We start from the raw sequence: 25,833 nt of genomic DNA, 5'->3' as shown, positions 1-25,833 counted from the left end.
AAAAATTAAATTTAGCAAACTGCTACTAGACTATCTAGCTACTCTTTTATTATATTTATAGAATACATTCTTAAACATTCCACCTTACGCAACACCTACAGAAATTATAGTATTGATTTACTTCCTAAGTAAGAACCGCGTCATTACTCCAGTCCAGCCTTGTTAAAGTTCTGGTTACACGACAGATAGTACAGACAGCGTGGTTAAGGCACCCGACTTGTAGGTATCGGGTCACTAATGGTACCGTCATTTCGAGACTATACTGACAGTTCTACCTTTCCAATGTATTGTATTGTTAATGTATTTATCTTAAGAAATCAATAAATTTAATAATGAAGTACTTTCAATTATTATTACATATATTTAATATAATAACAATAATTTATATTTATGTTCTAGGCTGATCAACTTTAACCCGGTATCGAAACGCTATGCGAAATAAGAGTTTCGACACTTTTGTAACAATAAACAAGGACATAAGTAATGCCATGAAACGACAAAAATATATTTGTTGCATATAAACAAACGAAGATAGAAAATATTCATACATATTACTAAATATATTCTCGATGATAGGTAATATTATGAATTAATAAAAAGAAGTTTCGGCTCTTAGTCTTAAAGTAATATAAATATATACACTCAAGAAACATACGGATAAAAACTAATAGACCTGCTAATCATAAAATAGGACTAACGTTAACCCATTACATATTCAAATTGTTGTTAATTCTCTGTGACAGAGCACACTGTACTCAATAATATGTCTATTTCCGTTTTGTGCAGTGCACTATCTAATATGGCTATTACCGAACGGGGTGACAGCAGGCAGTTGACACGGTCACCCCGACTTTGTGCCGTCGTTCACTGCTTCGCATCAATGCCTGTAAGGTCAGATGCAGGCTGGGATTAATTTCGTATGGGACCACTTCGGTGACACTATTCGTGACGTGAGTGGTGTGGGATTGGCATTATTGTGTCTAACTAAGTTAATAGTGTTTAGGTGTTTCGATTTTTCTTTGCCTTCTGAAGAACTTTTAAGTATTTAATATTACATTATTATGTATATTGTAACTAATTATTAAATAAAAGCCTAAAACTTTCTAGAAAATTTTCCATAAAAATTCTAGAAAAAGAGTTTAAAATCTATAAAAAACATTGCTACATTAAAGCAAAAACCTACGACGCTTATAAATTATAAGCGTCGTAGGTGGTGGTGGGCTAAGCCGGAGCCAACCTAGTTTTTTCTATCGAACGATTGCATGAGACACAAATAGTGCAGGGAAGAACATTTACTATTTGTGCGCCGCTTTACGTATAACTTGTTCGTTTAAAACATTTAGCGACTGTAAATAATGGATATTTAGACGTGTTCCTATATTTGCTTTACTCCAACGAAAAACGACACACCTTCGTTTTAATTTATTTGCAAATCAAATGAGATAACCCGAGCGCGTGGTGCTTATTAAGCAATAATAGATGATAATAGATAAAAACATTCATTATTAATTTTAATGAATATTGAAAGGCCGTTAATAGATTAAACTTATGGGTTTAAATTAATTACAAATACCAATATGGATTATGATTCATATTGGTATTTGCAATTAAGCTGGTACCTGAACTGAATCTCGTCACATGATAATGTAGGTATCTAAATGCAGTTTAATTTAAATGTTTTTGTTATATTGTTCTTCATCACCGACGTGAGGACAAAAGATCCAAGATGTAAGTAGAAGGGTTAGTAAAGCATAATTATCTTTAATATTCCGCTTTACGTTTATTACTGTTATAAATTTATCAATGACCCTTGATACATTCAATCCAAATGAAATGAACATTAAGACTTTTGCTCTTTAATGTCAATCGTTATAATAAAGTTGAAAGAAAATCCAAACAAAGCGATGGTAGATATTATATTTAGAACAAGCTGGTATAGCTTTGCTGTACATAACAATTCATTTGAGAATAAAAAAAACCCCACATATCTTAAATACATTTCCAATGGAATAAAATTTTAATGAATACGTCGGCTATCAGGAGTTTGTTTGAGATCTGAACAAGCAACGAAAAATTTATTTCTTATCGTAAATGCAAATTTATACATGAATATCATAGTGTCAATTAACTACATTTATTAGAATGATTATTAGTAGGATTAAAAAGTATATGATTCTAATAAAATAATTAACTTTTACTATACATAACTGTTCAAGTCCGTAACTGCTCCTAATTTTATTCTGTAGTATGACTAATTGAAGTATTCAAATGAATGCATTGCTCGTGAAGTGGCCAGTAATTCAAGCGTTCATTGCATTATTCATGATTCGCGACATGAGCCTTAATCGAGTTTTATAATTTCAGTACACATCAAGTGGTACAGGGAGGATGCGGATGCAATTTCACACGCGTGGTGCGAGTAGCGGATATTCGTTTATAACTACCGACCCCACCTCGCCTTGCTCCATACAATACAATTTAACTGTGTCCCTAATTTTCCGTACATCAGTGCCCTCGTCACGGATACCAACCACACTCCGGGACATATAGAACTTCAATGGAACTACAGTTTCTCACAAATTAAACGTTCTGCATGGGGTTTCAAAGGCAAATTTCATTAGTTATTCAAATACGATTTTCTAACAGCCTACGCAGATTGCTGTCACACGCAAATTGAAAATTGATATGCAATGCGATGCAAAGCAATTTGATGAGTTTTTTTGAAATAGAATACAACTTTCCGTACATGCTATTTCAAAATGCTCAGCTAAATGCTTCATTATTGGCATTTTGTTCAGGTAATAAACATGGCACGTAAAGGAATGACATAAACCGGAACGATGTTATTAACCGCGTGGCTGAATGCGTATGATGAGTTAAATATTCACACTTGATATAGACAGAGAACTGATATTAACAAACTGATTATAAATGAATAATGTTAATAATTGATTCGCAGTATCATTACCAAAATATTAATGATATCACGTGAGTTCATTGTTAAAAGCATTGAATGTAGCAGCAAATACAAAAAAAAGTTATATCGTGTTTTATTATTTTTTTCATAAAAGCTTATAATTGGCTGTTAGTAACTTGTTTTTCGTTTATATTCTCTATTATGTGTTTGTTTTATTTAACTTCAAGAATTGTTTTGATTCTTTTTAGTTTTATTTAATTTATTTTATCAATTTAGGTTATGTGTAAATTTAGTCACATTGATAACATTGACACTGCTGTTGTCATACTAATTTTATTCCTCTTTATTTCTATAGTTTTCATTAATTAAGTAAGAGTCAAATAAAACTCGCGTGTCGTTAATTATTACGGGTAATTTTATAACTTTATTATTGATACCCAATATAGTTTAATAAAAATTCAACGTGTTACGTTACGTTAGTGTTACGAATACTACGGTTCCTAAAATAACAGACGCTAAGTTTGCCTTCTAGTTAAACTCGAGCTACATCAGATTGCATTGAAGTTGAATGTTTCGTTACATGCACTAGACTAGCTACAGCTGGTTTATCATCGTTAATTAATATACCACGAATCTCGGAAAATATTATATATAAAATATAAATAAGATTGAATTAAAGATCTAATAAGAATCATTATCTGCTTAAAATATAATGATTGAAATATTAGTTTTTGAACAATAACAGATATTAGATCAAAGTTAAAGTTTTCACAATATAAATACATAAATAACTATTTTAATACGCTTTAAAGCGAAGCAAAAGGCACTGCGACCTCAAGTTCTACGAATAGCGTAGACGTCTCAAACGTTTCGTAGAGGTGCTACAAATCTTGTAGATCTAATGTGATTTATTGTAGACACTAAATTGTATGTATGTAATATTAGTCAGTAGCATTCCTGCACACCAACAATTACTTGGGAATTAAGCCACGCCAAGCCAATCAACCAAATCAAATCTTGACAAACGCTTGAATCCAACATTGGTGTAGTTTACACATCTTGATTTGACAAACACTAAACTGAATTGTGATATACTAATAAAATAAGCACACGTCTATTTAGTAATGTATATAAAACAGAGGATTTGACTGGTTTAACTGTGAATTGTAAATTACTAGAGCATTTTAAGTAATTAATAAAGATAAATAAGATGTTAACTAAATTTGTAGCCACGAGAAAAATAGGCAATAACATTTTATTTATAAAGCTTTAACCTTAAGCAATATTAATTTTTTGCTAAATAATTAATAATGCTAATACCGCGCTACCGCTATTTAATCCAATTTATATTTTACATGTGTCAATTGCGAAAAGCGGCAGAAATGCAATGCATGTATAACAGTGGTTAATCCACCACAATCAGTTGCGGTTGACTGCAAAATTTCAATTTGATTGCCATACGATAATCTCTTAGCAATATATGATACATATTATGATTATTCGAATTGAGATAGTAATAAAAAAAATTGACGTACCAGAGAAGTTTCTCCTCATCCAGCTCATGCAATTTAAATTAGTTCCATAGAAGTTTAAAATATTAGCAGGTACCGTAAAATTTTATGCGAATGAATTCATGTTAAATCATTTAATAAAACTCTTCACATTTCCTATGACATTGCACAAGGTTCTTGGGAAACTGGGATAAAATTACGGATCTATTATTTTGCTCCTTTCTTGACACTGTACAACTTCGTCAGTAATAATTTTATTATGTTATAAAGGTTTCTTCTTATTTCTACAACAAATTAACAAGTCATAAAGATCATCACTGCATACATAAAAATTTTCCTTTTAATCTTCACTTATTGGAGCTAAGCTGTATTTCAAAAGTCAATTATAGTATACAAGAGCAAAAAATTTCTTCAAAGTCGATCCGTTACAGACTTCAGAAACACACAGCGTTAGGATAAAAATCTGCTAGTTTCGAGCCACGTTACTGTTACTGAACTTTCCAATCAAACCTTTCCCAGAACTGATAGAAACAATGTCGGAGTTGAAATCGAGGTGGTGAAGCGCACTGAACTCTTTTCAGTGTTTCCTTTTATGTAACTCCGAGGTGCTTTCTAGTTTTGCAAATACAGTGTTAATGTATTTGTGTTTGTACTTACTTTAATACAAAGTTCAATTTGACGAATTACTTATACAAATAACTGGTGTCGCACAGATATGTGCATGTTTGTTAGAAACTCCTTTATCATTTTTGTATTAAATACTTCTGAGTGCATTTAAATCGCAATTTCGCACTCTTTATTGTAAGGTCAAGTGCAAATTGCATTTTTACATATGTTATAGATTGTATTTCCTCGTGTTCGATATTACGCAAGTATTATACCTTTAGAAATTAAGGACTTTTAAGTCTCCCCGTGCCCACGCTTCGCTGTTTCGAACACTTTATTCGAAACGTCGGATTAATAATATAAAATCTAGTTTTGCACTATAAAACTACGCCATTTAAATAAATTGAGTTGTGAAATATACTTTAATGAATGTTAGTACATGGTATAAAGACAATTTTGAAGAAGCGCCATTTATGAGATTTTATCGAAATCAAATCAAGTTCGATGGATGTTAGTACTTTTTGGAGTTATAATTTATGTTAAAATTAATTTAATTTAAATTTGATCTTGTTGGCGAGTTTAGCAGTTAGTTATTTTTAAAATTCATAGATTCTAATGTGCATTTTCTTTGTGAAAGTTTTATCGTATAGTTCGTTGTGACAAATTTAATTTCCAATAAAACCCTCTAGAACTTGCTCCGACTTGAGTAAGACAATTAAAAAGAATGCGGTGATTGTATTAGGAAAAAAGTTATGTTATTTCGATTTACACACAGATACCCAAGTCACAATTAATTAAGGGATAATGAATAAACCGCGTTAAAAATCCTTTAAAAAGTCTTTAATTTGTATATGTTATAGATTGCTATAATATATAAATTAACAACATTTCTCCATTCTCCTTCAGGTAACCAGATAAATTTAAAAGTTTCTAATTCCTTAATATATAATCTTTATGTAAAATGAAAGACAATGAAATATTAAAATGAATTTCAGTTTAACATACAAAATGAACAACATTTTCTCAAGCATTCGTTGAATCGGCGTAAATAAATGATTAAACGACGACATTCGATTACATATATGCCTGGTATAGCCCGAGTAGCATACGCCGCGCAAATGTGAATTATTAACGATTCAAGCGTAGCTTTTTACATTTTAAGGAGGATGAAAAGTACTTGATGAGCAATAAGACGAATCACAAGACACAAATCAAGACCTGCGAGGGTATAAGTGCCTCCCTCGCACACGAGAACATTTAGGTTACGCAGAACCACCTACTCTTAATACGTCATTCGTAGCATAATATTTTTTTCGCTAGTCTAACTCCCTCACGGTTATATATTGCAACCTCTGTAATAAAATGTTAATAACGTTGAAGTATCTTCGCGTAGGTGTATCTTGAAGCCTATTTATTGCGTTACAAACCGAGCGATGATGTATGTGAGACATAAATTGCTAATATATACATGATATTGGAATAATATGGATAGATAAGTTTATTTTATTGAATAAATCTTATGTATTCATGTTATTACAATATGAGTTCAATAAAACTTATAAATTTGACAGATAAATCTTTTATTATTTAGTAATTAATTTACAATTTTAATTATATATGTAAATGCAGATTTTTGTTTTGTGATTGTATTACCTGCTTGTCCATGCCTGGTTTAGGATAATAACTCTTTTTTTTTAAACTAAATTTTTTCATATATTAAAATTTAATTACTGTTTCACTCATTGGCTCATTTATAGTTATACATCAATACGTAAACATAAATATTATACAAAATAAATTATCTTAATGGACACCCAATTAAAAATAATTCCTGCGTGCACTATAGAAAATCATCATAATGAGAAGATTATGTTCATTACAATTTTGAAATAACAGGTTTTATAAATAATAATTGACGAAATCATTGATAAAAGGTATATTAAATGAAATTTCAAATAAAATCGTGTTCCATATATCCTATTGGAAAGGCATCTATTTTCAGTAGGTGGATAGGTAGTTCTCGTAGGTAGTTAGTATAGGATGAAATTAGTGATTTTTCATTTAATTATATTTGGCATCCTTCATCCTTCAATAAGCGGACTTTTTAATTCCTCGAAAGTGGCGCTTAGCTGTATTCTGACCGATTTTCAATCCAGCAAGCAGGGACAAAAAGAAATTACGTATATATTAACCGAGTAGGCTCTTTTTTTCCTGGGTCAACTATTTAATAAGCAACAAAGACCGTTTATGTCCTTCTTGAAAGAGCTCTTTTACCTGAGTATCTGAGACCTAAATACGTCGCTTTGAACACATGCGAGATAATCTGTACCGAGGCATACTGGCATAGTTCTAATGACGAAAACAAAAGCCTGAAAAAGCAATGTTCGTCCATTGAAGCGAGACCCCTGCGTCCTCGCTCCTACGCATCCTAAAACATCCGCAGCTCGAACATCCGCGGGGAGCGGGGGGAGCCTGTGTTAACTGGCAGATGAAAATTGGTGATGGAGGAGCTTGGCGGCGCGCCAATTTCTAGGTGCGCCATATTTTTACACATAAAAAATGTTGCACCAGTTGAAAATTGAAGGGACTATTCCTTTCGCCATTTATGTGATGTTCGTTTTATGTATTGCGAATACAATTTGATTGTGATTTTTTTCCAAATTTGTGTCATAGATATGAATATATTAGGTTACTTTGGAATGTAACCCGTATCAAAGCGAGTGTATTTTATTTATAATATTATATGTTAAAATAAATACATATTACTCGTCACTAGATGCTCGCCCAGACTCCGCTCGAGAAATGTTTATAAATTTCTCAAATTTATAGCAGTTATAACTCTGATCCATGAGAATCCATGACAATAAATCTAGCAAACTTAAAATCATAACCGTTTTTATGAAAAAGAGAATACAGAATATTTTAAAATACATGACTAGTATAGATGACTGCTTGATTACTTGATTACGAGAGGACTTTTTTTACTCAATTCATAGTTTCTGTATGAAAAATATTAAACACAAGAATGCGGCTGAAGTTAGATAGTCGTCACAGTTGCCCACGAGCACGATTTATTTAAACATATTTTATTCCTGGTATAAAAATTTGTAATCGTGATCGCTTTCAATGTGCGGTTACCACAGTTCTTAAGCACTTTCATTTTATTGTGCAGCAATGATCAGGGTAAACAATTTCCATTTATTCGTGACCCAGTTATTTCGGTCAAGGACAGACCCCGTCGCCCAAACCACCCTTGCAGTAAATCGTAAAACAAGGAAACATTTATGAGAGTAAGCCATCTATTTCTCGACATCGTGGTTTTGTGAAAATTTAATTACACATTGATAACGATCATTTAACCCCATAGATCGTCACATAGTTTGCCCATACTACTATCGTTACGTAAATAGTCTCGATCATAACACATATTTGTTTAGGGATTAATATTTTAGGTGTAATCTTTAGACAATTTGTTAAATTTAGAAATACATTGACGAACAAGCGATGCGCCCCATTTTCACCCGTGATACGTACATAAAATAATTTTTAAAACTGGTTCAGTTGCTCCTGAGATAAGCGTGTTCAAACAAGCAAACTCTTTATGATCTTGTAGCATTGATACAATTAACAAGGCTGTTAACAAATTTATTACGTTTTTATTACTTAGTCCCTTTAAGAATTTTTTATCTACCATTTTATTTAAATAATATCATGCTTATTGTACAACCAAGACCCATCTAGATATAAGCTCTTTTATTATGATGAGATGTTTCAACTTCGAAGTGTTGTTTCTCAGTAAAATAAAAGTAAAAAGTACACAAATAGTACAACATTGTGTTTGCATTTCAATAACGTTTTGTTTCCCAACTCAAGGAAATGAACGTTCATTTAAATTTGCAATAAAAATTCTAAAAAGTTACCATAAAGTGTGTCGCACTTTCTAAAGCATTTAACAAACATTTAATTAAAGCGTTGATGAGCGCTCCTGCTACTTTCGAAATCGTTTGACTGCAAGATGATGGAACAATGAATATCAAAATATTCTATGAAACTATGTACTGTACAATCAAGTGTACACAGCGGCCAGCTGCGCGATGGCAGCTATCGCTCGTATGTAACGGGATAATACTTATTATAGCGAGCGACTACATCGCATAGCAAAATTGAATTTCAACACTGTGGACGGTTTTGTGATTAAACGATAGTCTTATCTCAAACCTCGCTATATTCAGTATTCTGAGCATCATCAGCTGATCCAATACACCGATCGCATAGCTATTGGGTGTGAGTAAATTTATCTAGACTGACCTGCAAGCGACAAAGCTTCTAAAGCCATCCAATAACAACTCGCTCTGTATTCACAATTGAATTCTTTAAATCGGTTCTACTATTATTGCTCAATGCTATATAACTTTTCTGATCCCTTCCAGTTTTACAACACAAACAAGTAATTAAAATCGCGAGGAAACAATTAAGATGGCGAAATGTAATAAATAATACGGAGGCAATGGTATTATAATAATTAATTTTTGTCACCGACCTCATGTTTTCAGTGACAATACAAGTAAGCATAATTATTAGCATATATGACGCGTAAATTACATTAAATTGGATGGTAGACCATAAATTGCGACAAATTGTTATTCACGGAGAAAGTTCATAACGAGGAAATTGGTTCAAACAATAACATGACTCCCGATACTGGCTCTTCATTGAAGCGACAAATTAATCCGTCTGGGTATAATTTTTGAAAAAATGTACTGGACCATGCAAAACCAAAACGATCTTCTGTTTCATTATTATTTAATAATAAGTAGTATCGGACGAATTTTCCCTCATAGTGTTCTTTTTTGAAATAAAGCAGTATAAAATGTACTATTCCTGTCTGCACGAAATAACAGGAACACAAATATTTAATGCTGCCATAATAAGCTAATAGTGAGTAAATGAACCGTAAACTTACTGCCCCTCAAGTTAGAATATAGACCTATCATTCAGTACATATGTGTTAGCAATTAAGATAAAACCCATTATCCTTACACCCCAAAGGTACCGGAGCATGTATCGCCGTTTATTACCCCCAGTGGGCGTTTAATTTTGAAGACCTAATGTAATATACACTATACATTTTAATCATCATTCACCACCACGCAACTCGAAATTCTTATAAGCTCTTATCACGAATATTACAAGTACATAAATAATTTTGATTGTGACCAAACAGGATATAGAAAAATTGAACGAATGATAAATCTCATGGTTAATCGTAATTGAAAGAAAATTATGTTAAAATTAACGTCGATAAATTATTTTCATTTATCATTTGGCTGTAAATATACGCTAAATCTACTCTTACAATTGAATAATACACTCGTCCATAAATATTAAAAACGCTACCTTAAAAATACCCCATATAGTAGAGAAATTCTATATTTCACAGAATATTTATTGAACAATCGACATTCCGACGTTGAATGAAATTACTAAATTGCCCAGGAAAGTTTCGACTCATCTGAACTATATTTATACCCAGATTTCATTTTACAACATTCCGAATGTTCATACTTTTTGTTAGGATTAAAGCCACATTTATTTAGAATGTAAAATCCATTTTCCAAAAAGAGAAATAAATCGTATTCGGTAAATATCTATTTGGAAATTGAATAGTTTCAGATCTATCAATGGATGGTCGTTGTGATGGTGATACGGATAATCCCTTTCAATCAAATAAGTCTAATTGCACTCGCCATTATAAAACATAATTATGTTACGAGTATAAATGTGAAGTTCTGTCGAATGTTTACGATTGTTTGTCTTTTACTATGGTCTACAACTGTATTTTTGTAATTCATTAAAAAATATTGCATTAAAAAAGGGTAAATAAAAATGGCAGCGTCTTTACCAGTAAGGCAATATATTAAATACTTAGAGCGCTTTAAATTTTCACACTCAATTATAGTACCAGGGACGTTAATTAGTTACTAAGCGTACGTCACATGTTAGTAATTACATTACGGGATGAATCGGCGAGCGTGGGAGCTCCAATCAAGGTAATTGCCTTACATAAGCCTGTTACTTCACTGTTCGGATAAGTCATAGCTGTTCCCATCAGAAGGCGACTCATATCCGTGATAATTTCCTCGCTGGTGTCCTACTTGGGACAGACTCTGTTATGTTATGATTTAGTCGAAAGTGTTCACATATTTCTTGGATATGTATCTCGTCAACGAGGGTAATTAAGGGATAATAAATATTTATATCTAAACGCAATTGAAGAAGAGATAAAAAAATCTAAATGATCTTTTCTTTGTCTTCTTTTTCGAAATAAATATCCTAAGAGCAGTTTAGATGAAACAAATATTTGTCTCGCCAATATAAAACTATCAAATCCGTCATTAAAATAAGAGTATCATTACTATATTTATTTCATTAAAATTCTTGTATTTGAAGTACCAATACCATCCAGAGCACATAGATCGACCGGCTGCGCAAATTTCCAGGATTACGTTTGAATCGTTTTGTGTGGCGGTGCATGGGCGGGCATGTAAACATAGAATGCGTACCAGGAAAGCATTTAGGCGATGTTTGTCGACCACTCGTAAAGTAATTTGGCAGGGGTCATTTTGTTCCATCCCGAACCCGGTAACAAACAGATTTGTTTTTAGTGATTTTCGTTTACCACTGTTGATCAAAACATTCATTAAAACATTACTTACAATTTTAAAATATGTAAGACGGATAATCGGGATGTTAACTGACAAACCTTTTTTTTATTCATTCCGAAAGCGCAACCTTAATCGTAAATACATAATTCCCTGTATGTAGGTCAGACATTTGTTGCGAAATAAATCATTGTTGATAACTTTCCTTCACGATAAAATATGAGAATTTTTAGAGCTCAAATTATTCTATAAACGACGTTAACACGAATGGAATAAAAGCTACTCTTGCTTCACTATTAAAAACCTATCCATCAATTTCGCCAAGTCATGATATTATAATATAAAGCACTCGTAATTTTTCTACATTATATTTTTATTCAAACGAGGCGACCTTTAAAAAATCTTCGTCACCGTGAAAACGCTTGAACTACCTCTTATGTAAAATATATTCTATTAAGGTATATATCATAATATTTATGATGCATCAGCTTTACATAAGTGAACATGTAACATGTTCTAATGCAATTATAAAATAGCATTTGTTAAATATAAACATTTTGTAGAAGACTTCACAAGCCGTTTTACAACGTAAGAAAAGTGTGTTATTTTTTACGTCCATATAAAAATCACATTGAAAAGGCTAACGGTAAGGGACACTAAAAACCGAGTACCGTTCTAATGTTTCTTATGTTTGTTCGATTTTTTTTCCAACTTCGAAAAAGGAGGGAGTTACCAATTGGACGGTATTTTTTGTGTTTGTTAAAAGTTATAACGTATAACTTTTAACTGGGTGACCGATTTTTATGATTCTTTTTTTATTTTTTTATTAGATGCCTACTACGTGGGCTCATTTAAACTTAGTTTTATTTGATAATAATAATAATTATATGATAGTAAAAAAGAACGAAGTTGAGATATCTTATGGAAAATAATATTTCTGTAGCTATTCTACACTACTGAAATACAACGATGAGGCGTTATAATTTATTATCATTTTAATATTACCCACATTAACTATGTGTTTATACATTTACTAAAAGTTCAAACAATTTACATAAAATTGAGCTCGAATATCACCAACATTTACTTTATACACACATCACAAACCACGCAAAAGGCAGATTTTAATTCAATTCTGTCAGTTACAAAAAAGTGTTAAAGCACGTTATGGCGTGAAAGCCAAAGCCTCTATCTAACCTCTGCTTGCTTGTGACGTCAACAACAAAGTTAAATCGCATTTCGCCCCGTTGACGCACGCTTTATCCTTTATACCGTCTGGTTTAGTTTCAAAATAAAATTGTGACCAAATTATAGATTGTAGATTACTCTCGTGCGACACGTTCTTGCTTTTACATTTTATATTCCCAGACTGAACGGATCATTCTTATTGCATGTAATAGGCTTTTTTAGACTGTGTATTGGAATTCGACAACATCATGCAGCTGTGGACATTGATGTATATCAATAGCATAATAGTTACTTTGTATGTTTCGACGCATAAATCTCAGTAATTAGTGCACCGATATAAAAAATTAATTCACAGTTGCTTATGTACTTGATCCCTATGTGCAAAACGGGGCGAACAGCTAGTCAGTTATAAATCCATGTAATGTTCAAATGGAGAATGATTTTATGAGTATACTCATACGTGATTTTATTTTACGCTTATGTAGTAATTTCGAAATATCGTTTTATAAAAACACTAGTGTGATATAATCGTACGCAAAGCACGGCATTATACACTTGACGATTAAATGCCTCACGGAGCCCAATATTAAACGCGTTATTTTCTTAACAACTGCAAAAATATTTTCATCGCGGTGAATTAAAGTTATATCCAATTTAAAATTTTCCTTTGTGAGAGCTTAGATTAGGCTACATCCCGGCGGTCTTTTTGGCACAGAACATGTAGAGAGAACTCCAGATTTTACGTGCGCTTTTCAATCCCAAAACAAATTATAAGCTTATACATTATGGACGTTGGGTAACCTTTGTTAACATTATCACCCTCATGACAGGTAACAAACGACCTGTTTCGAAACGTTTCTTTTGTTCAGATAAAGAAAACTCATACACATTTTTATCCGTTTTAATATTCCTCGATTTCGTTGTAAATGTTGTAACTTTTTTAGGGTTAAAAATACACGTAAATATTAAGTTACCTTATATGAAACCAAACTCTTTGTTCCCCTATAAATTGAACATAATATTTTCGCAGCTATTTCTATGAGAAAAATACGGCGAAGTTAAAACGACACTGCAGGTCTCATTAGAAACTAGAAGAAGTAAAATACTAAGTATCTCGGAAAATTTAAACTGACACTTCGTGCATTTCTTTGAAATCTAGGTAGGTACGGTCTCTAACTTGTGGCGCCAAATAACGTTATCACGAAGTAAATTGGTGTTGTAGCAGTAAAATATTATTTCAGCATTTGTACAACACAACACGACGTAAGTTGGTTAGTCAATTTTAAAATTTGGTATAATTTATTGAAACTGATACAAACACTATTTGATATAAATCTACGAATGCAATTCAAAATAACAAAAGACCAGTACAAAGGAAGTGTAAAACGATTATCTTAGAAATGAAATTGTGTAAGAATGAGCTGTGGCTGAAGGCTTATGATTTCATAAAGGGGATCAAAGGAGTCGATATACCACAAAGTTTTCAAGCGATTTCTATATTAGAGTTTATTTCTACAGCAAAATTTTGTTTTAACAGTAATTGAGATAATATTTGACATCCCGTTCTATAAAATAGCGAAATTGCCACATTTATATTAGATTACTATAAAAATAGTAGAAAACCGTTGCTGAGCTATTAGACGAATTCGAGGCTAGGAATGCCCTTTGTTAGAATATTTGTAGTACAATTCTTAAGCTTGTAGACTTTTTTTGGGTTTAAAGATAATGTGTGCACTATCTTAAGCTACTAAAGCGTCACCCGTATATGAAAGGTAAGATGTGAGGTTGACGATAGGAATAAAGGAATAAAAGGAACTCCAATCAAAAATCACGAGGGTGAAAGAAAATCCATTTCCACAAACTAGGTATATAATTAGGTGCTACCTTATAATATTATAGATAAAAAATAAATAGACTATATTTTATAAAGAAAACACTTAATAAAGTATAATTACGTCTTCACTAAATAAAAGTATACGAGGTAACTCACGTGATATTAATATGATTTATATACGCAGTCTGCCACAACTCCTGTGATTATATGGGTATAACAAAGGACTAGAACTTAAGTTAGGGAGAAGAGTGCAGTTTGGAATAACAACACAGTTTAGAGATAGAGCGCCTGATACTCCCTTATTGCATAGCAAACTTTTATGAACTCGGTGAAGTTGAGAATCGATTGCCGAAGTGACCATTATAGGGATAGATATAACGCATAGACTGTGTATATGTAATATAATGGTGAAAGGTGCTGTAAATATAATATAATGGTGAACTCAAAATAAATTGTACACAAAATATGGTCTATTATATAAACAAAAAATCAAGCAAATCTACGTAAATTCACAAGCCCGTGAATAGTGATAGACATCTATGTAAATTTATTGAATCGGATGAAAAATATTGTGGAAGTGCAAAGTAAATCCACAACGATGTAATTGCTTTTACGAGATTATATTCGGCGAGCAGCTGCGGCGTTGAGCCGTGATATTTATGCTCGGTTATTTGTTGATTTTTTAAAGGTAACTCTCACATTGAGAGCGACGATGTAAGATTTTAATGTAATTTATTTGATTATCTCTAAGTCCGTGATAGTAGTGTTACTTATGCTCAGGTTTATTTGTTAATTGAAACCAATTTTTATTCAAACAACATTAATTATGTGCGTTATATTTCCAACTATCTATAAATTTATTACCACCTACAAGTATCCGTAAAAATTTAACAACTTAAATTTATTAAATTGAATAATCGCTTAAAAAAAGTTAAGTGTATAAATTCTAAATCGGATGAAATACGCAACCATTTTCAGAAACAAAGTAAACTAAAGGATTAGACATTGTTCGCGGTGGCCACGCGTAATAAAAATAATATTTCAATGGAATTGCATAAGCTTGAAGCCCGAAGTCAAGGGTCTGTTGACGTGAAATGCCATGAAATTGTGAATAGTCATTTTTCTGAACAAACTTACCGTCGATAGGTGTAGTTTGTTGACTAGAATTGATCCTAGGCCGTTCTTCGCCAGCTGCTATGTGCTTGCCGGTGCGTCGTGCTATGGGCCGGAGCTCACGGTCCGCGTCACTGCTTTCATCCTCTTCGTACGTGTATTCCATACCTGTAACAATGATATTAGACTTAAGCTCTAAGATTTACACTACGTACGTACTAGTACGTAAACAGAAACGACGGGTTACTGACGTGAAGTTTATCTATCGGAGTTTTATTGAAATAATCAGTTCATTCATAATCAGGAGTTTTATCATACGATATAAGTTCCAATAACTCTTAATTTTTTAATTTGATTTATATCAATACCATTAAATTTCTCTACGTTAACTAGACATTGATAGTTTCATTTAATTGCAAACAATCTCCATTCTATTCATGCGATCTTGATTGCAGACTTATCAAGTTTCCCGTGAACGCTTCTGCTTTATATCGAATTAAACGAAGTGAAATTATGGTTAAATCATGCTATTGACTTCGCTCCATCAATGAATAGTATTGTAGAGTTTCTCGAGTTTCTACGATATAGAGTGTTAAATTAAATGGTAACTACAATTACCTTGTGAACAATTTGTACCTATACCCCTTGAAATATGTATGTAGATGTTTTAAAAATGAACTTTTTCAGAATATCGTTCGAACAACTCTGAAACTCGGGAAGAATTCTGAAAAATGGTCATTACGTAAACTTATATTACCGGAAACGGCGTATTTCCGAAAATGTTAGACTATTTTTTATATTATCGGAAATTCGGGTGCATCCAACAAACTAATACAAGTTATGGAAGTGTGCGGTCGTGCGTTGTCAAGTCGTTAGAGCGGTGAAGCTAGAAATTGATCTCACGACACACGAGTTTCAAAGGCTTCATAAATATATGCATAGCTCATTGTGATTGACTCACGATCTAGGTATTGCTATTGACTTTGATATTTCGTACACAATGCAATTACGACGAACCTCAAGCAAAATATTGATATTGAATAAAGAGCCTGAAGACTGCTGTCAACCGTGCTCAGAGAATTCGATTCTATATAACATTTCTGTTCCGGTATTGAAAATGCATGCATGCTGCCTTACATTGTAACATTCTGAGAAGAAGAAAAATAACAATTATGAAGCATTAAAATTGTAAAAATTTGAGTTGTTATGTTATATTGTTTGGTTTTACGCAGCGCAATGTTGTGATCATATAGTATTATGTGATAGAACCATAATCAAACAAATATTTTTTTCATGTTTAACTACATAAGTATGAATGGATATTATATATCTAAACAAAATTCTAGATACACCCCTCTAGTAAGTTTTTTTTTAAGTTTAAGTATTTATTGTCGTTATCTAATAGGTGACAAATCCAATAAAACAAAAAAGCAGTACAATAATAGTAAAATAAAAAAATTAAACAATTGTCCAATTCTCTTATTGAATGCAATGTATAGAGGTGTAGTTGGTTAACAAGCAACCAATTTACATATTTGTTTGCTTTTAATAATTCATATTGCAAGTGGAGTGTTGTTATTAATTAATTATTGTTAAGTTATAATCTCAAAGCAAACATTCTCAAGCGACTAGAAATACACTTGAAGCCAGAGTTCTAGTCAATAGTAAACAACGACGAGCATGTAAATATACTTATGGACTTAGTATCAATAGCGGCATAAACTTCGCATGAATGATAAATATCCGCATTTCCCCTGGAATTTCTTTCACATCCTTTTTGACTTGAAAATGAACGCGTTGAAAAGTTTACGACGAGCTTTAAAAGAACACACTGTTTATGTCACATTCAGGTGGTTTTTTTTATTTTTTTTTTTATCTTTTGCTTGCTTCGGACCCCGATTTGGGTTATTTTTTTTCCTTTAAATTAAACAATGTACATAATATGATTCTCTTATCGATATTATTCAGAACTGGACTAAAATGGGACAACACGGGTAGTACCACCTTTTGTATAAAAGAGCGCCCCCAAAATTGGTCCAATAGATAAAGATAAAAAACGAATATGAAAATTTAACACCGTATTGATAAGCTTCTCATTTTTACTACCCAATGAAGTTCAATACTCATTATAGAATAAATCATACGTAACCCATTTATTTATATTTGATATTATCAATGTGAAGGCGGTCGCGTTATATAACTATATAGCATTTACCGTAAAACAATTTTACATATTTTCTTACTTTATAATATAAAAGAACAAGATATACAAAATTCAACGGGCCTTTAACATGATTTATCGAGCTCTCAACACCTAGAAATGTATAATGATATCAAACCCTGGCGATGATGTTCCAAAACCGATCGAAAATTTTAAAATGTTTTTCATTTAAATTTATAAAGCAAATAAAAGCGAGGTTAGTGGATTGAGTGTTTTTTATTTTAAAAATCTAAACTCTAATTTAAAGGCCCATATCGAACATGTCAAATTCTACAAGACACTAACAGCTAATGCCAACTTCCAGAAAAAATTCTCAATATACCAACTGCGAGGAAATCTCAGACTCTCCGTGACACACACACACAATACCTGCAGCCGGCGTGAAGATAAATAGAATAAGATCATCATGAACGACTTAAGAACCCGACGTGTTGAATTCTCGACATATGCTCTTTGGATTTAAGGTCCAATAGATATATTGGTACGAGAGTTTACGGCTTCAAACTTAAAATCAGAATCACGTAAATGTGCTAGACATTTACGTGATTCTGATTTCGATGGACACATGGATTTTTTTCGGATTGAAGATAAAACTCAATTACTGAAGCGACACGTTATCCGTACGGTAAACGAGGTGTACAACATTAAACAACTAGGACACGAATTATTATATTTGAATTATTTTTGAATTATTGAGTAAAATCGTCACAATTTAGTTTTAGCATATATTTCGCACCTAACTTCTAGATTCCTATTTATATATCCGTACAAGTGTGTATAAGCACGAAGAGAAAAAAGATCGTTGGCTTAAAAGCGAAATTAATTTTCCATCCAAGGGAAAGTTGGCGTCTAAACTATTCGAACGTTCCACAAACAATTTAATAATGTAATGCTCCATCTGAACAACGGTATTAGATTAGTACACAGGTTTAATCTTCCCCTATTAGTTATCGAAGAGGAGTTTAACAAAATTGGTTTTATTGTAATAAGGTATAACCAGGTATAACATTTCCACTTGAAATTTTAGCATTGTATACTCTCACGTACCGTTTTTTTAAACGCAATGCGCAAAACATTCAGTGTAGATGAAAGTAGCTAGAAATATTGGTGTTATTACATACCGGTCCCATTGCGGTAAATTACAGCGAACAATTTTGAACGGTAGGTAATATTAATATTAATTTAATGTTCGTACGCAAGCTGAGCTTATTCATTTATAATAATTGGCAATATAACGTCTATAATGGTATGTTTTATTTTTATGTAACATGATGTAAATTATTTTATCATGCACATTTTATAATTAATTTATATTAGAGATCCGTCTCAGCGTCACCCATAGTACATATTCATATACAATTTTTGTTAATTAATCCTACAGTTCCTGGATCAACGCGGTCAAACAAAAAAACTTTTCAACTTCATATTGTTAGTACTTATAGACTGACTTGTAAGAACGAACCAAGCAATTTTGATAACGCCATATTTATAGATTTTAGTCTTACGTTAGTTTCATTATAAATATTCTCAATATTGCAATTACTTTAAGCTTTATATTGACAATTATATACATCTTAAATAATTTACTCTCAAATTCCCATCTAAAATATTATAGTATTTGTAGAATTCTGTCTTACAAGATGTTATATATAGTAAATATTTAACCAATACTTAGTAAGTATTCAATAAGTGATTTTGTTCGTTAAATTTGTTCTCAAGTTTTAATCCTGAAACTGTTTGTTGCCCGATACTCGATAGTAAGTAATAGGCCATTGCATTAATAACTTTCTGCTATAGAGACGCTCCATTATTACTTAATAATAACTAATGTGTCTTAAACGACTTGGCATAGTGAATGAAAACTGGCACAAGAACAATTATCCCCTTGAACACTAATTTTGAAGTTGTCTCCTATTCATTTTTCTTTTTTTTTTTCTATTTCTATTTATCCCATGTAAGTATGTAATTTGATAAACTCTTGCAGTAATGAAAAATCGAATTTCCGATTTTGGAACGGGTTAAATTTAATTTCCAAAAAGTATTCGTTGTTCGAAATACCTGCATTGCGGTGCCAGTGGACCATTGAAACGCACACAGATCAACGTGTAAAACCTGAAATAGGCTGTCCGTATAAAAGTTTACATATAAAGATATAGTTACATATTTTGACATACAACGTACCTAATACATTTTTTTTTTTAAAAAGCTTGAAAATACAACAAATTACAACAATGGTGTCCTAATAGTTTATATATATTAGCAGTATCTATGGAAATCAGAATATGAAAAAAGTACTTACCATAAATTAAAAAAAAAATGTATTCGTGTTGAAAAATCGAATATTTATAATTTCGCTTGACGAATAAAATGAGCATTGTAAATTATTGTAGCAATACAATTGCTGAGTATCTAATTGCTTCTCAATCGGTTTAATTAAATGGGCACTTTCAATGCACACCTATATGCGCTCAAAAGTTTCATTAAAATGGAAACCACCAGACGTAAGTTAAGTATCATTTATACCTTTAAATAACAACCACATTTATATAAAGAGGATGTTTAAATGTGATGCATGAGATTTAAAATTTAAATTATTCTCTTTAAAACGCAAAATGAGGACCTACCTTTAACGCATAAATACAATCCCTGTATATTGGAGTACAGAGTGAAACAGACATTTATTATTAATATACTTGGTGAAGTAGAATAGACAATACGAATCCAAAAGCGGAAACAATAAATCGTTTTTGCTGACAATGCCTTGATATTTTTACACTCGTTTTAGACAAATCTCCAATAAATACCATCAGTACGTATAGACATCCGATGCAGTTACGGTACTCATGATAATATTCTCTGGAGAAAAATGAGCGGGAAAACTTTTGAAAGGTTTATTGATGCGACTGTGAAGTAATCTATTTTCATAGTAAGTCCTGAGAAATGTACAATTATTTTCACTGTAAAATATTGAAATGAAGAAAATTGAAATAAAATTTCAAATATAGATAGACGTATTTTGTTAAACTAGAGTTTTAATTCTTCGGGTTTTAAAGGATATGACATTTTTTTTTAATTTTACCGCGAAAATTCTACTCGAATAAGAAATAATATTTACCGTCTCACCAACAAAAGATTGTACAAACATAATAATTATGACTTAAATCTTATCAATCTCTTAATTTTGCAAATTTCACGGAACAAGTGAAATCACCTATCTAATTACAATAGAACTTTAATCAAATTGTCAAATCTGTTCTTACTCTAATAAATGTTACCTTCTTATGGAATGTCAACCACAGCCGGTCGGCGACATATAGGAAATTTGCTCGAGATGTATTCAACGTACGTACGTACCTACAGATATGTGACGCTATTTAATCAAACTCGTATGCTACTCTGCGAACAGAGATACAGGGGACCAATCAGGCGCCTAACGATACATCGCAGAAAGATAAGTTTATCAGTCTTCTAGAGCAAAGGAATGTGTTGGATGGAGATTTTTTTATTTCAGGAATATGTCGATGACACAAGAAGTACATGTTTTTTTCTACGTATGTATCGTTGTAGTAATATAATTCTAAGAATACAAGATTCCACAGCGCTCATAAATCTAGTCAAATATCAATACCCAGCCACAACACATAACTGTTATTACGGGTTATGATTTGAACGGGTGAAGTTTTTGAAAATTCAATATTTGTTTTAACAGAGATCAATTACGGATTAGGTATACACAAAAATAAGTAATGTCGATGGATTTGGTTTTTAATATCAAGGTTCCAAGCCCGACAACATAATATAACTCTATATTTATATACACCTGTATTTTGCGTCTGCAAAACGTAGCACGCAAGCCGAAACCTTAGCTGTGTCAAGCTACGCAGGCTGACCCAAATCACACTGAATTCTATTTACGCAATTTGCAAGCATCACGTACTCTAATAATTTCCTCATCACGTTTCCTCGTTACGAGCATTATAAGGCTTTAAAACGTGTGTTTATAAACTCTATTAATAATACTGAAACATTCAATATCCACTTTTGGACTTATGTTCACTGCGATTATAATACTTATGTGTATATGTCTAGAACAAATATTAATTTTGAATACTCATTAGGGAAATATTTCAATAATAATTAACAATCTGACCGGCCAAATTCGAGCTATAAATACCCCGTAATTTTGCTGAATAAATGTAAATTTACACCTTATAGCTCAAAAACGACGAACTAATTTTATAATTTACTATCCACCACGCTGGCCATTGATGTTTTCCTTCACCGTTTTCAGCAGTGGTGATCCACATGTGCAGATAAATTGAAATTTATTTCTTGCAGGCTCGCCTGGTCTCGAACCCCGACTTATCGATTTTGAAGTCTGAGGTTATCACCACTGACCCACCACTGCTTTTTTTTTTGCATAACTGCGGTTTGTTTTTTAATAAATTTCATAGAAAACAATGGTAGGTATAGGCTTTTTGTGGCTAATCAGGGGAGATCCACGTTCTTAGCGCAGTAACCGTCGGTGTGCTATATTATAACAATTAAAATGTTAATATCATTTTACAATATTTTCATACGCATGCATTTTTTATAGGTTTGAACACATATTCATACATTGTTACCAGTTTAACGATGATACATAAAAAGCGTTGAAAAAGTTTTATTTTTATCATCAAAAAAACAAATGACATTTTACAATTTAAAAAACGAACGGAATTCAAATATTTACGAATGGCTAGAAATGCAACGCTTTTTACGTGTTTATGATTTTGATTCACGGGATCGTTTGTTAGTTCAGTAAGAACTAACAAACATTTATCGCCACAGTAAATTTTAAATTAATATTATTTTACAATATACAAGCCCACAATGTCCCACATAAAGTCAAGTATTTTACCGAATTAAAACAAAACAAGTTCGTGTTGAAATACGCGCCAGTGAAGAGATCCCTAGTATAACTAATGTTATGTTTAGCTTGAATTATGTCTTATGTCTCAAAACATGGAATTCAAAATTAATGCACATATTAATATGTATAAAACATTTGTAATGAAACTTGTATTTTTTTTCTATCACGTGGGAATTGAGTGGACCTTAAAATATATCGATGAGTATGCCCCCCGTAGAATACTAATTCTACGGGGGGCATACTCTCGTAAAAGACTGCTTTCGCTATTATTTCACGAGCCAAATATAATTTTCGTATTTTCCATTCAGGCTGCAAGGACGGTGATTGCCTTCCTTGCGGCCCTTGCCCAGCGCAAGTGTTTGTTTCGCATATTTGAATGACCAGCTGACGTAGAATTCACCACCCTACATCTAGTTAACATTTTATTTGTTCAGTATATTACATTTATATTACCAACCACCGCATTCTATTCTATACGACTTCAGAAAAGGAAGGTTCAAAATTCGTATTCATCTTTTTATACTTATAAACCTTTTTTAAAAGAAGGTTACCGATGCTGCTCGAGATAAAAGCACTACTTCAGATTATAACTTTGGGACCAAATAATATAAACGCATGGTGTTAAGGACTAACAAATAAAAAACGTGAATATAGAATCCGGACCCGCTTATGAGCCTTTGTCCCTGGAGTGGAGTAAATATAAACTGATGATGTCATTGATGATGGATATCACATCGTACACTTGATGATGAAGATGACGATGCAGAAAAGCGTTTACGAACAAAGTAGTTTCATTCAACAATATATTTTTAAGCCCCAAATAGTATTTACATCTACACTAATATTATAAAGAGGAAAACTTTAGGCTCAAAAACTACTGGACCGATTTTAAAAATTCTTTCACCATTCGAAAGCTACATTATCCACGAGTAACAGAGACTATATTTTATTTTGGAAAAAAATTGGGTTCCGTAACATATCTTTATTGAAACATCCAAACAAGTTAGTTAGTTCGTTTGATATTATTTAAACTCAAATATATAACTCTAATCGTAATAATTCAGATATTCAACTGGACAGCAATATATTATAAAGCTGAAGAGTTTGTTCGTTTGTTTGTTTGAACGTGCTAATCTCAGGAACTACTGCCTACTGGTTCGTTTTGACTTCTTTCAGTTTTAGATGCCCTACAATAAAAGTATTGAGGGAGAATTTAGGCTTTATATGTACCACGGGCGAAGCCGGGGCGGACAGCTAGTATAAAATAAATCTAAATAAAATGAAGCAACAAAAATGTACATTGCAAGAGCGTTAGAAAACAAGTAGCGTTCATTGCGCTCCTTGTGCTCACATAAATTCTTGGAAATCCCTCAGGATTGCATTTAAGTGTTTTATTGTTTATTGTCACTTTGATTGGTTTATCGCTTGTTTCTATTTTATTTAAAAACAGTCTTTATAGGTGTTAAACAAAAGCCATGGATTAAAAAAGCACATTTTTTATTCTTTACAATTCTGCAATTGCGCGTTTATCTATACTGTTTAAATTTAAAAACAAAAATTATGTGTACTTTTTAGCTTAGATATATTTTGAGCTAATGTGTCAAATAGGTGGCTCTTAGACTTTCTAGCAACGAATCTAGTTTGAAATTTTATTTTTCAACGATACGAACGACAGTTCCCCGAAACTACTTACTGGACGAGTCAAAGTTGTAAGCAGAAAAATGGAACTACATTTTTATTAAATCAAATTATCAAATGGAGTGTACCTTTACACGGAATAAATGATTTTTTTTTTCTTTTTTAAGTCATAGCGGGGAACTGAGCTGGTGGTTAAGCCTGATAGTAAGCGATCACCCCTGCCATGAACATTCGTAGTGACTCTGTGATTGCGCTGCCCGCTTTTGAGGGCAAAGGGATAAGAAACGGTTCGGCGATTGCGAAGAAGGAATGAACTGGAAAGGGTAAGTGAAACCATTTATTGGTTTTATAAGAAGATAGTTCATTAAGTGCTTTTTCATCAAAATTCTTTTGTGATTATAACTTAAAGAATTAAAAATCTCGAAAAAGACATTAGTTTTTTTCATATTTTCAACTGTTTCTGTTTTTTTTTTAACAGTGCAATAACTTTGCACTTTACTTAACAGGCCAACTGTTTTATAAATATTAGTAACTCCTATAACCATAAAAGAGCCAAATTACAAATTTTAAGAAGACATTTATTTGGCGAACATAAGTGATTATCTATAATGAAAAATGATTTGATGGCAAAAGATCATATCTAGTTTCATTTAAAGCATTTATGTTACTTGCTTTGCTTTGTAAACTGGATCTTTTATTTCCTTTATTAATATTATAAAATGTGAATTTGTGACGTTATAGGGGGATCTCTGGATCTACTGCACCGATAAAATATTCTATCCGAAATATTATAATTATGAAATATTTTTGTACATATTTGAAGAAATAAAGAGATTATAGTATTTTCTTGAGTTTGATTTTACGCGAGTATTATACATTTAGAAATTAAAGACTTTTTAACGGATTTTAAACGCGATTTATTCATTATATTATTAACCCGACGTTTCGAAACTTTACAGCGAGCATGGTCACGTGGAAACCTCATTCTCCCCGTGACCGCGCTCGTTAAAGTCTTTAATTTCTAAAGAGATTATTTTTATACCACGTGGCTTTCACTAGCCACAGAGCACGTGTGAGATTCATGGCTCATAGCCTTATTCTATCTATCTATCATAGCTTTATTTTTAATTTATACAACTCGGACGGAGCCGGAAGCGGCTAGTGCTATATCTAAAACTATAATGATCATAAATAAACGAATATACGCTTGAACAAAATCAAACATTGAACC

General features: G+C 32.1%; 1 protein-coding gene across 2 annotated transcripts in view; it reads right to left on the bottom strand.

Annotated features, from left to right (window-relative positions):
- LOC119835579 overlaps window positions 1-25,833 on the bottom strand; it is a 77,968-nt gene that overhangs the window by 40,977 nt on the left and 11,158 nt on the right. For both annotated transcript variants that reach the window (XM_038360488.1, XM_038360489.1), the window contains exon 2: window positions 15,856-15,999. In XM_038360488.1, coding sequence (XP_038216416.1) covers window positions 15,856-15,999 — 144 coding nt within the window. The remainder of the gene's footprint in view (window positions 1-15,855; window positions 16,000-25,833) is intronic.

Source organism: Zerene cesonia, chromosome Z (assembly GCF_012273895.1).
Source record: "Zerene cesonia ecotype Mississippi chromosome Z, Zerene_cesonia_1.1, whole genome shotgun sequence".
NCBI classification, from domain to species: Eukaryota; Metazoa; Arthropoda; class Insecta; order Lepidoptera; family Pieridae; genus Zerene; species Zerene cesonia.
Note: the sequence above shows the minus strand (reverse complement) of the source record. Positions and strands in the feature narration are given on the sequence as shown.